The sequence below is a fragment of the Durio zibethinus genome, chromosome 14 (assembly GCF_047325235.1).
Source record: "Durio zibethinus cultivar Kanyao isolate XHJ-2024 chromosome 14, ASM4732523v1, whole genome shotgun sequence".
NCBI lineage: Eukaryota > Viridiplantae > Streptophyta > Magnoliopsida > Malvales > Malvaceae > Durio > Durio zibethinus.
In genome coordinates, this window is record NC_143175.1 from 23134700 (window position 1) to 23152627 (window position 17928).

Consider the following 17928-nt stretch of genomic DNA (forward strand, 5'->3'; position numbering starts at 1 on the left):
AAACAAAATATTAAATTAGTAAAAAAAAAATTGTTTTTTAGAAATTACAAATTTTTAAAAGCATTTTCAAAAATTACATAAATATCTCAAAAAAATTTATTTATTTTTTAAAAAGATACCATAAAAACTGTAAATTTTTTTTTTATATTTGTAGATACTAATATTTAAATTTTAATAATTAAAATTAAAATTTTAATATCCTATCAATAGACTAAAAAAAAACCATAATATTTTCAACATCTATGTAGATGAAAATATCTTCTTAAATATAACAATCTTAATTAATTAACAAGTGCTTTTAAGTAATGTAACAGGTTATAGATAACCAGCATCTCTCTTGATTCTTGAAGTAGGAGCTTCTCTCTGGATTTTGCAACTCCAAAAGGACCAAAACTTTGATTTTCATATTCCGACAGAAGAAAACATGGCAAGAAATTTTGGGCCCTTTGCCTTAAATTTTCATTTTTAAAGTTAGAAAGGAACATAACTACTTTTTCTTCTAGTGCTTTTCATTTCACTGTCTCTCCAAAAAAGGTCAAATTTGTAAATACATGGGATGGGAGAAACATTGTCTATTGCAGCTATGGTAATCGAAAAAAAAAAAAAAAGGAGAATCAGATTAATGTTTGTAATCTCACCCCGATAGCATTAATTAATCATTAGTTTCCTCTATTAAGGGTGAGGATTAAATTTAATAATAAATAAAAAAGGAGAATGGCACACGATTTAGAAACTTCGACAAATCGATCCGCACTGAGAAGAATCGTGGGCTTCCAAAATGCAGCATTGACGATTAGCTCAATTTGATTTTGTTTTATACAAACATTAAAATTATTTATGTCTGCCATTTAATTATCACTCCAAATCTCCAATGATGGATACAACTAACAAGCTTTTACCGTGATACTATGAAATTTTAATTGGCCGCTCGGTTAGGGTTATTAATACGTATTTCTGCAAAGGTTTAATGGATGACTTTGTAGATTTTCAAACAGTTTGGATAAATTGCCAAAAGACCACATCAAAGATTTGATTTTCACTATTGCCTACATTTAAAAGTTTAAGGGTTCCGATAGTGAATGTTAGGTTCCATTTGTTTCATATATATATTGATTTTTAAAAAATTATTTTTATATTTTTATAATAAAAAAATAACTTATTAATCAATAAAAAATAAAATCATTTTCTACGACTTCTCTTTTCATTTTGAAAAAAAAAATTATTTACGTCTTAGATTATTTATCAAATTCGTGAGTACAATTCTATTCAAACTTTAAATATAATTTTCCAAGCTTGGGTTTAATTTGACCGCACTTCAAATATTATAATATATATAAATAAAAATATTTTATTTACTTTTAATTAAAACTGTTTAAAATATTAAAAATCTTGTAATATTTTAATTTTTTATATTATTAAGCATAAATATTTTTAATATTTAAATAACAAATTGTATTATTATATTATTATTATTATTTTAGTATTAAACAATAAATATTAAAATAGCAAATAATATTTTTTATTTTTTAATAATTAATATTATTTAATACAGTAATATTATTATTTTAATCATTTAATAATTTTTTAAATTTAAAATATATTATTTTCATATTTTATTGACAAATGACAAATTGTTACTGTTCTCTTTATTTGTTTTATTTAAATTTTTTCAGAACACCCTTGTCTTTCTTATTTTTAAGTATAAAAAAAAAAAGATCCAGTTAAAAGGTATACCATTTATTATTTAAGGAAGGAATAGTGAATCATATATCACTTTCGAGTTTCGACTATAAAATTAAGGGAACAAACGACCAAATATCGGGTTAATTTGACAATACAAATACAAGGGTCCCTTACTCTTTAGGCTCCACCACTCGTTTTTTCCCTCATGCCACATACATTTTAAACAATACGTGCATTTCTTGTTTTTTCTCATAACATTTAGTCTAATTGAAAGACAAAGCAAGAAAATGAAAAGCATAACATTATTAGGCAATGCCCCACACTTTTACTATTTGCCTTATCGCCAAATCTTTTTGTAAATCATTAGAAATTAAGCTGAGTAAAAGGAAAAAAAAATTTCGTTCAAAAATTTGAAGCTGAGAGATTTATATATTTTTTATTTAAAAAATTTATCAAGTCAAATTTGAAGCTTTTTAATTTATTGGATTTTTAAAAATATATAAAAATATTATCAAATTCATTCAAAAAATTTCAAGCATTTTTTAACATTTTTTCAAACTTCATTTATATTTTATTTTGAAAAATAACAACCATTTAACTCAAATTTGAAATTTATGCTTAATTGGATTGTCTAGAAATTGTATATGAATATGGTATTTAATTTAATTGATTTTTTAAATTATTTTTTAAAAAATAATATTTAACATATTTAAAATTTAAAATTTAATACTTATAATTTTAATATTTTCTTTTAAATATATATTTGAAAATTTAATATTTTCGAATTTGTTGCGGCGGTTAAAAAGATAATATTGGTGCACGTGCCGAGGATACGAACGTAGGACCATGACAAAGTCCTGGCCGGAATTGGACCTTTCAGATGACAACGACTATCCAATTTGAAATCGACGGCTGTGATCTCTCTCCATCACATTCAGGTGAAATAAATCCAACGGTCAATATTTCTCAATCATAGGACCAATTTTTGTACGTTCGTGATTTGTTTTGCATGATACCTAGTTATCACCAACCTATATATATATTTCCGGGACAATTTTAGGTAGGAAATTGTTAATTCTTCAAAAAAAAAAAAAAAAAGATAGGAAATTGTTAAAAGTCAAATGGAAAACTTATAGGTATAAATTAAGTATCCGATCAAATTAGTTAAAATTTTATTTTAATAAAAATATTAAAAAGTGTATAGTAACATTAGTTAAGATGAATATTTTTAAAAATAAATTTCTAATATAAACACAATTTTTTATTTTTTAAAATTACAAGTACAAAAAAACTTACAATCGTAATCAACTATATTATTAAATTTAAAAATATTATTTTTAAATGAATCATAAATTTAATTTTGATTAAATGATTTTAAAAAAAATTAAAAATTATTATAATATAATTAGATCCCTATTCTATATATATCATGATTAACATTTACAATATATTAGTTCAATTATTAGCTAAAGCATTTCATAAAAAATATTATCCACATGGAAATCAGGAGCAGAATACCGTTGAAGCAAGCTTTGAGAAGTTTTAGTTTAAAATCAAATCAATTATGCTAACTTTATATAATATGTAAAATTAATTTGTCTAATGTGTGAAGATTCAAAAGGAATTAAATAATTGTCTCATGTACATAAGACAATAATAATTAATATTTTCTTTACGGTTTTCATTCTTAAAAAAAAAAAAACAAAACAAAAGATTTTCAAAAAATAGAAAAAGCAAGCTTGGAAAATGCATGGAAATTTCCCTGTACTCTTAAAGTTCTATTTCCATTAATTGCAGAAGAGATTGGAGTGGAGTCCTGTTTGCCAACACAGAAAGAAAGGGAAAAAGAATGAACCAAAAAATTAATTAGAAAGAAAGTTCACTATCATTTCTGAAAATTAGTGGTATAAACACACACACACACACACACACAAAATCAAACATCTAATAAAGCTGAAGAAGGATCATCTTTATTATCTTCAATGATCTCCTTCTGATATGCTTGTGATAAAGAAGATAAACAATGGCTATTATCAATCACTTCATCAGCTCCTAATGAGGATAAGCAAGGAGTAGTTGTTGAAGAATCCGCTGAGGAAGAAGATGAAGAAGCGTAAAATGATAAAGGAGAAGAAGGAGAATGAGTGCAATTAGAACAAGAAGGAAGAGTACAGGTTGAGGAAATGGCGAGTCCTACAAGCAAATCAACAAACGCTCCAACGATGTACCCATGATTGCCTTTTCCATTTGCTAGCAAATACCAAAACAAAAGTTCTTCAAGACCTTCCCAATCTTTTAACCGGTGAGCTTCCACCATTTCTTCCATGGACTTCCTGAAATCAACATGCGGATCTTCTGACTCCATTGACAAGATTACACTATCTTTAAAAGGTAATCCATCACTCGGCTTTGCCTCTTTCAGGATTGAACTAGTCTCTCCAGGCTCGAAAAACAGCCTTTCTGACCTTAAACCTCGAATGACAGTCTCTACAGGATCACCCCCAGACTCGTCAGATGCTGTTGAGAAGCTGGCTGATTCAGAAGAGTTGGAGAACCAAGGATCGGGTGTTTCAGCTTCGATGATGGCGTCTAAGTAAGTTGAGTTGATGGTCTTGATCAGGCTGTCATCGGTTCTGAAAGAGCGAGTTCTGGGCTGGTGACAGGAAGGCCATAGCCATGAGGATTTTGCTTGTACGCTGTTGTTCTTGGAGTTGGAGAGAAAAGGGGGCTTCATCTTCTTCCCCATGTGCCCTGCCCCTTCGTTGTTGCTTTGGTTTAGTGTTGTAGGAGATTTAGGATAAATACAAAAGATGGGGGCCGGGGTTTGTTCAAATGATTAAATTTTTGGACCGTGAAACTGAAATATTATGTGAATTCTTTTATGTGGGCATTAATGGGTCAGTCAGACTGAGAGAGCTGTGGATTGTGGGGATCAAAGATTTTAAAGGAGTGGTAAATCGAGTTGGGGAAGTTGATAGATAGAAAGGAGATTGGTGGCATGGCTGCTCTTTCTTTCTTATATATGTCTATTAATTATATCAACTACAAAATTTATTACTGTTTCAGTTGAACTCATTTATTACATTATAGTACTTCTTCTAGTAATATTTAATTAATTTGGATTGCTTCAAAGACACTTCATGGGGCAATTTGCATAAACCTAGCTAAATTAATTAACATATATTATCTTAATTTGGGATAATAATGAGCCATTAAAACCCCCCCTATGTCTTTAAAAGTTGTGAAACCCCCTTAAATTAAGTGGATGATAAATCCAAACTAAACCTACATTTATTAAACCTAATGCATGCATGAGAAAATCTAGCTGTCCTTCTCATAAAAGTTAATACAAATCAGCTGAATTATTAAAGATAAGTGCAAAAGACAAAAGATTAAGATGAGGGGACATAAATTTCATTGAAAATTTGGAGGGTTGGGAGCTTCAATGCACTGTGGACTGCTCTTATTGCTCTTTAAATTAAATCAGTGTATTTTTATTTAGTAGTTTGAAAATGAAATAGATATATTTAAGAAAGTTACATGCACTTTGGGGAAGAAAACTGTACTTGGAGGGAAAGAAAGAAAAGTTCAGAAGCCAAGTTGAAACAGTAAGAAACAAAAATAATAAAAATATATGGTGGCATATGGGGATGAAAATCTTTTGTATGCGAAAGTAACTCTCTATCACGTGCTTTCCTTCTGCTTTCCAGACAAGAGATTGGGACCTGAGAGAGACTGTTTTATTTGTTTCATCTTCCATTTGATGGAAATATTGGTCGATTATATGTTCCTTATACAATGAAAAGCACAAGGGAAACGAACTCAATTCCAGCTTGAAATTAATTAAGATCTGTTGCCACTTATTACCCTCTCAATGTTTTAGCTCTTCTCCCTCCGAACTTTATGCAAACCCACCCCCCCTCCCATCTGATCTCTCGACCCACAATTATGTTTTTGCAATTATTCTTCAACGTAAATGTGAGTGATATAAGAGGTTCATGAAATTTGTTTATATATCTTTTTTCTGTATCGAGTCAAACAAATTTATTTATCTTGAACTTAATAAATTTATAAAAAATTATTTTTACAAAATCTCTTAACAAATTCAAATTTAAATAACAAAAAAAATTCGCACTCTATTTACTATTTGAATCTGCCATTCATTAGTAAATGATAAGAAATTTATATATATATATATATATATATTTACACACAAATTAGTACATAATATTAAGTTTTAGTATTCTTAATGATCTTTGTACTTCCTGTCCCATGCTCATGCTTCATATGTTAAAACTTGATCAACGATAAAGTTATTAAGATAGACAAAATGAGGTTTATGAGTTGAGAGACTACTTCTCTCATTTTTAAACTAAAAAATTCTTATATATCAACAATATCTATGACTTAATTTGTACTTAATTATATATGCATCTTTAGGTATTTGTAATTAAGCTAAAAATCAATAATAATCATCAATTATTTTAACTATTTGTTTTAAAATATATAGTTCTATAATTACCAATCAACTATATACAAATCAAAATTTCAAACATATATATATATACCCTCATTCCTCTTGCTATATATATATATATATATATATATTAATAAGCTGCTAAGCAATAAGACAAATGTATGGGTGTGGATAACATGGTATTAAATTAATGCACAATGTTGTATATTTATATATGCATAATTAATAAAGGGGACCATCTTTTATTTTAATCCTATTGGTGGTCCATTTCCCAAACTTATCTACACAAAATCTGAAGTTCAAATATTGATGTTTCTTTTTTTTTTTTCACCATTAGTTGAACTGATCAGAACTTGTTGGTGGAAGGCCATGATGCATGGAGGAGGAAGCCAACAGGGTACAAACTATACATAAAGGGATGGGACCATGCATCTCACGGAAATCTTGTGGCACTTGTATTTAACCATGCAGTTTTTGTTGCTTCTGCTGTCAATGGTAATCCTGCTTATTTTAAATCTGCTTTTTGGAACCAATTGCATCACCAAGTGACATGATGAAGAGCAAGCATTATTTTCTAAACCCAAAGATTGTTTTGAACTAATTCTAAATAATACTATGTTATATAGGGAAATTCTGAGTATAAATACAATATCTGAAGAACAATAGAACAAGATTAACTAACAAAGTGGGAATAACAGCCTCAAAACCTGATAAATAGAACCAACCCCTTGCAAGAAGTAGCAATCAAAGCAACCACAAACTAGTTAAATCCATTTTCTTTTATTTTTTTAAAATTTTTTGGTCATTTCATATCAAACTAGTTATTAAAACTTAAAGCAGCCACAACTTGGCTAAGACCTAGAGGTCTAATATCAATAGACAAAAAAAAAAAAAAAAAAGGCAATATACTCATAAGGCCTAACAAAAAGATAGTTTGTTGGCAACATGATATAATTGGTCCTTAAGATTTATGTAAAACGTGTCAAGTCTTTTTTTATTAGCGTCAATTGAGCCATTCGTCCATTTGCTTATTTTTTATTAAAATATATAAATTTAATTGAAATTACTTATGTGCCACAACTTATGGTTAAGTTCGAAGTAAAAACATGACATGTATCAAGTGACATGACAGATGATATGTGACACGTGAGTCCAGCTGTTTCTTTCCATTTTTCCTTTTTTTTTTTTAAGTTTTGCACTTCTGCATTTGCTCTTCCCAAAACGACACAGTTTAACGTTTATAGGGTATTGGAATAATCCAACATAAGATAAGATGATCGTTTTCAAAGAGAACGATGGGCAATGATATCCCTTGTTGTTATATTTTATAGGGGAACGCAGCTAAATCCAAAATTTCTAATCGAAACAATGATAACAAAAACATTAATAAAAAAAAAAAGAAAAATTATTAAAAAAAATTTAAAATTTAACATTAACTTCCCTTTTAAAAAGAAAAAAAAAAACATTAATACAACTAGAAGGAACAAAATTCCATTTTCTGAACTTTTTATATTACATAAAAAAATGGGGGAGTATCCTCATTATAGGATTCTTTGTAGGGGAAACTATATGCAAACAAGAGGCTTAGTAGTTTTCAATGTATTAGTTACCCTATTTTTGGATAAATAAAAATTTAAATTATATAAAAAAAGAAAAAGCAAGACAAACTTAGATGATTTTTTGGATAAATAAAAATTAAATTTTTATTAAAAAAGGAAGCAAGACAAACTTAGCGGACTCCAGATATATACGTTATAGATATTACCTACTAAACAACTTAGTCATTATCTAGTTAGATATAGCAGTACTGTTTCTTTTCATCTTGAAACAGACATGCAGAAGTAATTTTCTCCCTCTTTTGCTTTGCTTTCTTTGATCATTTTGTCGAGTACAGAAAATGTCGATGAACCATTACATTTTTTTTTATGAGATACAAATATACGGGCGTGCCTAAGTTGGCCTGATCCAGTGGACATGCTCCTGCTGAATCCATCACCATATCATTCTCATCAATCTGCTTAATCTAATCTTTGGCCGAAAAGGGTATGTATATCTCAATCCTTCTGCCTAATCAAGAATATAGAATATCACATAAACTGTTAGGATCAATTCGTCCCATGAGTTCCTTTTTTTTGCTGATAGATTCCTTCATTTTTGCCAGTAGCCAAAGTTATACACCAAGATCAAAGGCAAGAATCAATGGCTTTAAATAGATTCTTACCACAGGCCCCATTTCCACCATGACTACAGAAACTTTGGACTGTATCTATGTAACCATCTTATGACACACAGATTGCAAAATAGTTGACATGCAATGAAAAGATTCTAATCCAACACTCAGTTCTGACCGTTCCTTGTTCATTGAGACATAATTAGACAAAAATAAAAAAGATGTTTCTATAACCATGTTGTACAAATTAGCCAGTTAATTAGAGATACCTAATCAAAACTTTATGGCCCAATACTAACCAAATATCTATTCCAAACTTGTAAATTATGTACCAGGATTCAAAGGAGCAGACCAAACACAAGATTATCAGAATCAAAGACATGCTGCAACTTCTATCCAAAGGCTCAAATGGGAATCAAGTGAAACAAAAAATTGCAAGTAAATCTTGGAGCTACTTGTCCTATCTTTCAATAATGAATTGGCACAAAAGGCATGCATAAACTAACATTTTAATGCATCACTCCACTCACCAGACAAACACACACACCTACCCACCTACCCACCCACCCAGCCATCCACCCACACACGTGTATATATATATATATATATATATATAGGCAAAAATATATGCACACACAGTTATTCTAAAAGAAAGATATAAATATTAGGAACCAGAATAAATGCAGTAACAGGATATCTGTTCAAATCATACAAAACCAGCAAGACAGAACCACAAACCTAGAAAACTGTAACGGTGAGCCTGAAGGGACAATCATGCACAAATCAACAGACATATTCAGCTCAACCTAAGGGATAGTAGTATCATCATGTTTGTCCCCTGGGTAACTATAAATATCAACGCATATATATACCCTGCTCATGAATCAACCCCTAACCAATTCAGACACCCACCACCAAAGAAAAAATAAAAATAAAGAGAAGCAAACTTTAATTGAACAAGACAGGAGAAAACATTCGTACATTTCTGAACAGGACATGCATAACAATTAGATAAAAGCAAACAATTCACAGATCAATGATTGAAATGTGGATGAATTTTCCTTGTGTATGTACTTTGTACAGCAAACTCACCAATTTAGGCCCAGGTTTATAGCTGTCTCTCCTTTCTTTTTCCTTCTTTTAAATCAATTCACAGTCTTTAGCTGTAGGCAAGAAAGTGATATTGCAAGTGCATATGTTCTTTTAGAGATCTTAGCTAACTAAAAGTAACACATAACACAAGACTGTCCCTAAAAGTGCAAGCCTGAACATGAATGGCTTTATAGGAGTATGAAATCCTCTTACAAGATGCCTAAACAAGCAAAGAAAAAGAGTCTAAATTGGCTAAATTCTAACCCCAAAAATTTGCATCCTTAAACCAATAACTATCTTCTGGAAAACCTAGCCTCCTCCATTACTCAGACTGTAAATTGCACCTTTGATGTTGGACAGTTTCAGAATCATAACAATGACACCAGAAGTTTGCTGTTCTCTTCAGATTTGAACTAAAATCTTTTGACCCTTCCTAATATGTTCAAAAAGAAAAAGTGTGAATTACAGTTCAGTTTTTTCTAATCAACTCATCAGAAACCACTTTTAATCTCCCAAATTCCACATCAACCTTTCTCAGCAGTCTATGGGATTGATGAAAATGTGAAAGCTAAAATTTCAAGCCATTCTTATCAGAATTCCTCTTCCAAACACTCCAAAGTGCAAAGGATCATTTCAAACAACCTAATGAAAAAAATTCAACAATAGGAAATAAAACTCTCACGTTCACATTCATCCCAAGGAAGAAACTAAAAATATCGTTCAACCATGACAAAATGGTGTAATTCTGAAGAAATTTCCAAATTCCACCTTCATACAATACCTGATATGAACCCCAAATCCAGTGCAACTGAATTCCCACACGGTCCAACTTCACCTCCCAAACCGCCTAAGAGTCTAACAACATGCTTTCTATTGCCTCTTCTTACCATTAAAATAAACATCTAACCAAAATATAAAACAAGAATACAAATTTGCCAGATGTGAATGCGAAATTGAAAGAATTACACTGAACTAGTATTAATATTGATGATTGATCAATAACCCATAAAATGTGTACAAAAATCTAACTATCTAAAAACAATTGCGCAAAGAATCTACAAATGCAATGAGATTCTTTGAAACATGAAGATTGAAGACATCAACATAAGCTGATTAAAATTCATGAGGAGTCAACTTCTAAACCATAAAGAACATTAGCATACTTCTCAACATCCCCCTTCCCGAAATACCTTTTCTTGACCTCCAACCACGCGTCCAATGTCAGCAAGCTGTCGGAACCGGCCTGATGACTCTTACCAATAGCGCGCTTAACCCCCAGTGCTTTAGACGCACGATCCAGCCCTCCGTATAATCCAGCACAGAACCTCATCAAGTGTTTGACGTCATAGACTCTGTCTCCAAAGAACAAGCGCACGAGGTTCAAGAACTCAGAGAGTTGGTCCCGCAATAACTCGCCTGTCAAGCATTTCACGAGGTATCCGAAATCGTACGCGCAGTGGAAAGTTACCCACGTAACGGCGTCGTTCAAGACAAGTCCCGATGACATCATCAGTTCCGCGAACCGGACCGACTCGATCCCAAATTCCCGGTTCTTTTCAAAATCTATGCCTTGACGACGGAGAAGCTCGACGGAATCGTGAGCGTGGACATCATTCGCGATATCGAAGTCTTTGAAATTGAATTCCCAGATAAACTGGTTTTCGGTGCCAAGATCTGGTAAATTTCCGTCATCGTCCGATAAAGTGAGGCCGAGTTGAATCAGCTTGAGTAAATCGACGTTGGCTTTGAGGCTTTTATAATGCACCGTGGGGTCACCAGGCCGGATGTATTGGCCGCCGCTGGGGGAAGTTGGTCTGACGACAACGCCAGGGAACTCAGTGTCCATGGAAATGATCGGATAGCCGTCGATGATGGATCTGATTAATTCGAATTCGTACTCCAAATTATTGGACCAAACGGATCGGATGACGACAGACTCTCGTTTAGGAGGTGGTTTATCTGACATTTTCTTCGATCTTTATCAAGGAAATCCGTCGCAGTTTGGATCAAGACAACAAGATGTTCCTCTTCTTATCCTTTTCTTGGATATCAATTCTGATTTTTTTTTTCTTTAATTTAGGGTTTAGGGCTTCTTTCTTTGGGGAAAAACCGAAAGAAAAAGACGTGAGGGAAAAGGCATTCGTCCAGCGGCGGTTTATTATATTTAATTTTTTAGGTTTAAATTAAATGACTAATTAATTAATTAATTATAAACTGTGGAGAAAAGGAAAGGAGAGAGAGAGAGAGAGAGAGAGAGAGAAAATATTTAGCTTATACGGATGCAAACGATAGAGGGTGGATGGATGGGTGCTCAAGTTTGACTCGTGATTTCTACTCAAAGTCGGCACTAAACTTTGGCAGCCGCCCAGCCCAGCCCAGCCCAATGAACCAAACGTGGAAACCGTGTGCTTCCTCAACATAAATTGCACAATTTCCGCAGTACATTAAAACAAAAAAACAAAAAAGTTTCATTTTTTCATTTTTTTTAATTTGTTTTTAGTACGAGGAGAAAAGCGTAGAAAAGTGAATAAAGGATGTAATACTTTAAAGTGACGAATCCAAGGTGGGGAATGAAAGGAAAGGGTAAGAAAACAAATATGAAAAATTTTTGACGAATCCACTAGCAAGTTTGCTTCGCCAGTTTGGTATTTTGACTACGCGTGACGACCATTGTTTTTTGTGATTCCGACTGTATTGCATTGCATTTTGCAGCTGACGCTGATTGAACCAAAATGTTGCCGATATGACTTTGACAGCACTGAATTTCTAGTAAGACTTCAGAGGTTTTCGATGATACAAAGTAGACCTTTAAAGCTTTCAATTGGAAGATTGGATTAAATTTGATTCTGTTTTGTTTCTAACTTTTTCTTTTTGTTTCTCAGAATGTTCATGAGATTAGCGACCTGGATGATGATGATGACAATGATGATGTGAAGACTATCGAGTTAAAACCAGGTTCATTCCAACAAAAAAAAAAAAATGTTTCACATTAAACCACCCAGCCCACCAGCCAATCACTAAAGGAAACAGGATCATTTCACAAGAAAACATGAATGCTACGAATACAATCAATCAATGAAATAAGCACCCATTCAAAGAAAACATCATTAATGCAAAGGGTATTTTTAATATTTGACACACTGATCAAATTCCATTAATCAAACAGCATCCCTTAAAACCGAGTTTGACAAAAAAAAAGAAAAAAAGATACAGAAAATGAAGCCGAGGAGAAGTAATTGGAGAAGCTTTTGGGGGCATTCCCCAGTTTGTTCTTAACTTAAACAGGATCAGCAAGCATTACAAACTATATATTGCATACCACAAATGCAATTAGATCCAGGATATCTATATAATCTTGAACGCTAGTAGTAGGTACCCTCCGGAGGTTGGACCAGCTTTCGGTTATGTGGGGCTGCCATCTCCTTTTTCAGCTGTGTCAGTATATCCTCCATAGTATACTCCCTCTGCCAATTTGCAAGAAGTCCAAACTTCTTCGGTTCCACCTGTTGCCATTGGATGCCATCAAATTCTCGTCACAATGTTTTCACTCATCATACTCAAAACAATATAAAAAATACAGTAGCTTGAATCAGAATACCATGGATGGTTGAATTACTTTCAAAATTATGAGTACCCGAGTTCCATGTCTACATAGAAAGAGGGGGAGGGGGACAATTTACACAATTGAACATGCCAGATTGCACCATTCTCAAACAAGTGAATACTTAAAATAAACAATCAATGAAAAGCAGCATAAGATTAAGCAACAGATATGAAATAAAATAAACTGATCATTTCAAGACAAATGAATGTAAAATTATTAGTATACCACTCCGGTTTCATGGTTAACACAAGTCATGTTGATCCTTGAATGAAAACGGACACTAGGTGGCTTCTCTGGATAATCTTTATCGCAGAACAGCTTCAGCTGATAAATTCGACCTTCATGTACAGTCTGGCAAAAGGAAAAAGGAAAATCACCACAAAGAAAGAAACAGAAAAGCATGTAGCGAAATGATAGTTTTCAAAATCCCCAGCAAAACCCATAGTCACTCCAAAAGCAAGGAGAGTAGGGTAATCCCAAAGACAAAGCTAAGAAACCAGAATGCTAATTATTTGTGAAAAGAATTATGAGAAACAGTAAGATAGTAGGGTATTCCATATGTACCAGCCAGATTTTTAGCCCTTGGTTTAATAACTAAAACAAAAAAAACTTAGAATAAGCTTTAAGTTCTCTGTTTCTGTCAAAAGCTGGGTTTAATACTCAATGCTTCAGAAGATTCACATATCATTGCCCATACAAACACAAAGTTTCATCTAAAGGAACACATCAAAATATATGAATGTTGACCGAAAAAAAAAGCAATTACATTGTGAGGACCAATAATGGTGCCAGTCCAAGAGCGCATGTATATATCATCTCCATCATCCATTCCATAACTAACAGTACCATCTCCGATACCTTTTTCTCCACGTTCAAGCTCCTCCAGCAATCTGAAGTTCCGAGGCACTATAAAAAGAACTTATAATACTCAATAAAACTCATGATCTGTTATGCTAATAACATAAGAAGTCCTAGCATTGGGCTTAATCCCAAAGAATTTCAGTCCTCCAATTGGACTAATCTTTTTAAAGGACTCCTAAAAAGCATAGCACCAACAAATAAGTAGTTTTAAAAAGCTATAAATAATCATACAAGTTTAGTCCTCCAATAAGGTAACTGCTCAAAAAGGGACAGATTACAAAGCTAACAAGCCTAAAGCAGCGGCACCTTTATACACCGAAAGAAATTCTTAATCATCAATGCCTGCCTTGTCTACTTTTAAGAGGAAAAAGTAGCAAACACACAAAGAAATGTGCATTTCCATATTCTTTGATTCAAGATTTTACGTGCAAAACGTATTCAAACAACTCCTAGAACATAAACCATCAAATATTCATATAGAATCTTTCAGATAACATTGTTTATGAGAGTTTTGAATTTGTTAAATATAAGGCTTGTCAGCTAAAGAAAATGATATAATTTTAATAATAACAATTAATAAACCATAACAGAATATTCATTATGAAACTAAAACATCATAAGGTAGCCACAACAACATACTTTAAATTGCTCAATAGATACTCAAGCTAAGCAAAATTTCATACTTTATATCAATTATAGCAGCAATGAAACCAACCCGAAAACAAATAAAAAAATTAACAGCCACCCAAAACTTTAAACAAATAATAAACCCATAGAACAATAGAAAAATAGAGGGAACCCCTTCAATTTCTTATGTTAACCCATAGAAATTGACCAATCCCATAAATAATAGCTGATTATATATGCAAGAAACGATTAAACAACAAAATCTAGGAAACCCATGAGTAGAATCTAAGAATGATCAATAAAAACACATGATCATAAAAAAAAAAAAAGAAAAGAAGGGAGAAGGAGATCGAAGGGCTGACCCACGACACTCGATCCTCCTGAGCCAAGCGTCATGGGTGATTCGCTGGAGGGTTTTGTTCGATGGGTTTGGAGAGATCTGATCGATAAGAGAGAGAAAGAGAAAGATATTTGAGAGAGAAGGAGAATGAGCAGAGAATCTGGTGAAAGAAAAGCGACGAATGGCAAAGCTCTGGAATGGGGAGAATAAAGGGTGCCTTTTATTTTTATTTTTCTATTAATATGATTAAAGTAAAATAAACAAATTTATGCATTTCGAATTGAGATTTAGACATTTTTTTTCTCGATCAAAAAATATTTTTTTGAAAATAAATATATAAAAAAAATATGAGTTACTTTTATAGTGGAAAAATTATTTTAAAATGACAATATATGTTTATTTTCAATTTTATATTTTTATAATCTTTTATTTAATATTTTGTAATTATTTTAAATGTGTTTCATGTTATTTGATTTATGAGTTGTAAGATGACAATCAATTAAAATTTTATGATAGTATAAATAAATACTAGAATTTGACAAACTCACTTAAGTGAGTTAAAAAAAATATTTTAAAAAAATTACTTGATAATAGGATATAAAATTGTTCATTTAATCGAATCAATTAATTTTAAAATAAATTATTTAAAATCAAATTAATCAAATTATATTATTTTATTTTTATTAATTAAATTAAATTTATTAATTTTGAAATTTAATCGATTGAATTTAATTCATCGATTTGATTAAATTTTTTAGTTAATCGAATAATAAATATATTTAAATTAAATTATTTTAAATTCTTAATTTATTATATTTTGAATAAACTAAATAAAATTAACAAATAAAATATTCAAATATCAAAATATTATTTTAAAAATTCTAACAACTTATAAAATAAAATGATAAATTTCAAGAATTTTTTATTTTATATTCGGATTATATTATATTTACATCGTAACAGTTTTGGAGCCTGCTGACGAATTTGAAAAACAAAAATAAAAAAAAATCAGAATCGCCACTAATTTTTTTTGGTTATGTGCGATAGGTCACCTATTAAAATTTATCATTTTAATAAAATTTTAAAATTAATTAAAATTTATTAAAAAGATAATTTTATGATATGCGGAACAGTTTGCGTTTGGGAGTCGATTACGCGTGGGGAATGATTAGTAGCCCCACAGCGCTCGTTTAAAACGGTACCACTTAACTATGTATTATCCATTGATTTTGATAAAAATAATCTTATTTTCGGTGTTTAAAAAATAATTTTCTTGATTTTCTTTGTTTGTTGAATTTTTTTTGTTATTTGATTTTATTTATTGTTTCATTTTTTATTCAAATTTTATTTGAGAAAAATAAATCAGAACTTTTTTATTGAAATATTTCTTAAAATGTTTCAATACGTTGATAACATTAGAATAAATTCTTCTCACCTATAGATTTTATAGGCATCGCTTCTCAGAATATCTTAAAATCTTATCCTCGAAGGCTCATATTTATTTTTCGTAAAAAATTATGCCATGCATGTAATGCAAATGATAATATGTTAATGCACACATTATATTTTTTTATTTAGAAATTTTATTAATTTTTTCATTTAAAACTTTTAGGAAAATGAAATTTTTATTATATTGAAAATTTTCTATAAATATTTCAATACACTGGTAATATTTTAAAAAATCTTTTCACCTAAGGATTTCTTAAAGTATCTCTACTCGAAATACTTTTAGAATCTCATTATCGGATAAAATTTCTTTTTTTCTCATTTTTATTGCTTATTCTTAATTTATTAATTAATTTTTATGTATATTTTATAGCAAAAGAAAATTTTTATCGTATTGAAAATTTTTTAATAAATACTCAAATATATTGGCAGTATTTAAAAAAAAAAATTTTCACTTAGAGATTTCGTAGGTATCACTATTCGGAGTACCTTTAAATCTCATCATCGGATAAAATATTCCTTTTCTTATATATTTTTTATTAATTTTGTATTATTATTAGGTTTATTTTAAAAATAACATAATTATAAAAATTTTAACAATATTATAAAATAACAAAAATTTATTATAGCAATTTTAAATATTTTAACATGCATAAATATTAATAATAAAATTTAAAGTAACAAAAATAATATTTTAAAAAAATTAAAAAATTTTAAAAATATTTTTTTTTACTTAAACTGGGGTCGGTCAACAGTTCGATCAACACCGGTTTGACGGTCTGATCGTGTTCAACGATTCAGAATCGATCCGGATCGAGTTCAGCTAGTCGATCCCGGTTCAGTTGGATCGATCAAAAGTTAAATGTGAAGTAGGTCATCGGATCGAGTGCGCGGATCTCGGGTCGGGTCAAGGGCCAAGGCATTGATCATTCGGTTCAAAACGACGTCGTTTTGATCATTTAATGAAACGACATTGTTTTGGCTTTCAGTTTTCTATAAAAGTCAAAAAAAAAAATTTCTCTCATTTTTTCTTCTCCCTCTCTTTCTCTACACTCTAGACCCTCTCTCTTTAGACTAGTCGATCGGTCACCATCAGTGGCTCCGATCATCATTAGTGGTCGCCGACCGTCGACCGTCGTCTACGGTTGCCAAAAAATCTTAAAAAATCTCAAAAAATTCTTCTCCACTCTCTAAACATAGATCGAGGCCTAGTTTTGCCCAAATCTCACTGAAACGCCCTAAATAGAGCTTCAAAGGTTCGGTCAAACCTCTATTTTTCCTTTTTTTTTTTTAACAACTAAGCTTTTTTTTGTAGGAAAACTTTTGGCGCTGAGTTCCCCGTTCCAGGGGATTGTGTTTTTTTATTTGAATGATTTTTTTTTGCATGAAGATTTTTTTTATTTTGGAAACTTCTTTTTTTTTTGCAAGATCTCCCTTTTTTTTTTGGTATGGCACGGAGCTCAATTTATAGAGCTCCGGCCATGCCCTATCCCTGGATGAGTGGCACAGGGCTTGGCAGAGGAAGGTATCGTGTACAGTACCCCAAGCATCAACCTTCATTTCTATCCCATTATCCTTTTATATTGTCTAATCTTGGCCCTATGCCTGAGCAGGTGGCACAGGGCCTA

The 17928-nt window shown here is 31.1% G+C and overlaps 2 protein-coding genes and 1 pseudogene across 3 annotated transcripts; all 3 read right to left on the reverse strand.

The window, feature by feature from the left end:
• Positions 1-3440: 3440 nt before the first annotated feature.
• On the reverse strand, positions 3441-4662 carry LOC111295619 (transcription repressor OFP13-like). Its single transcript, XM_022889167.2, has one exon. The coding sequence runs from the start codon at positions 4427-4429 to the stop codon at positions 3620-3622; it is 810 nt and encodes a 269-aa protein (XP_022744902.2). The 5' UTR covers positions 4430-4662; the 3' UTR covers positions 3441-3619.
• A 5713-nt stretch (positions 4663-10375) lies between these two features.
• On the reverse strand, positions 10376-11596 carry LOC111293627 (putative CCR4-associated factor 1 homolog 11 pseudogene; annotated as a pseudogene). Its single transcript, XR_016327779.1, has one exon. The product of XR_016327779.1 is annotated as a putative CCR4-associated factor 1 homolog 11 pseudogene (transcript).
• Positions 11597-12529: 933 nt separating this feature from the next.
• Positions 12530-15048, reverse strand: LOC111293628 (ubiquitin-conjugating enzyme E2 variant 1D). The gene is made up of 4 exons (XM_022886453.2): positions 14877-15048; positions 13793-13932; positions 13252-13377; positions 12530-12925 (listed from the first exon to the last, which is right to left on the reverse strand). Exons 1-4 carry the CDS (start codon positions 14908-14910, stop codon positions 12785-12787), a joined length of 441 nt encoding a protein of 146 aa, XP_022742188.1. The 5' UTR covers positions 14911-15048; the 3' UTR covers positions 12530-12784.
• Between the last annotated feature and the right edge of the window lie 2880 nt (positions 15049-17928).

Excerpts from the sequence above, each read along its gene's own strand:
- LOC111295619 (XM_022889167.2), bottom strand. The coding sequence starts at position 4,429 with ATGGGGAAGAAGATGAAGCCCCCTTTTCTCTCCAACTCCAAGAACAAC.
- LOC111293628 (XM_022886453.2), bottom strand. The coding sequence starts at position 14,910 with ATGACGCTTGGCTCAGGAGGATCGAGTGTCGTGG. Across the intron at positions 13,933-14,876 it reads AGGAGGATCGAGTGTCGTGG|TGCCTCGGAACTTCAGATTG; the intron begins GTCAGCCCTTCG and ends TTCTTTTTATAG. Across the intron at positions 13,378-13,792 it reads CCATTATTGGTCCTCACAAT|ACTGTACATGAAGGTCGAAT; the intron begins GTAATTGCTTTT and ends TCCTTTTGCCAG.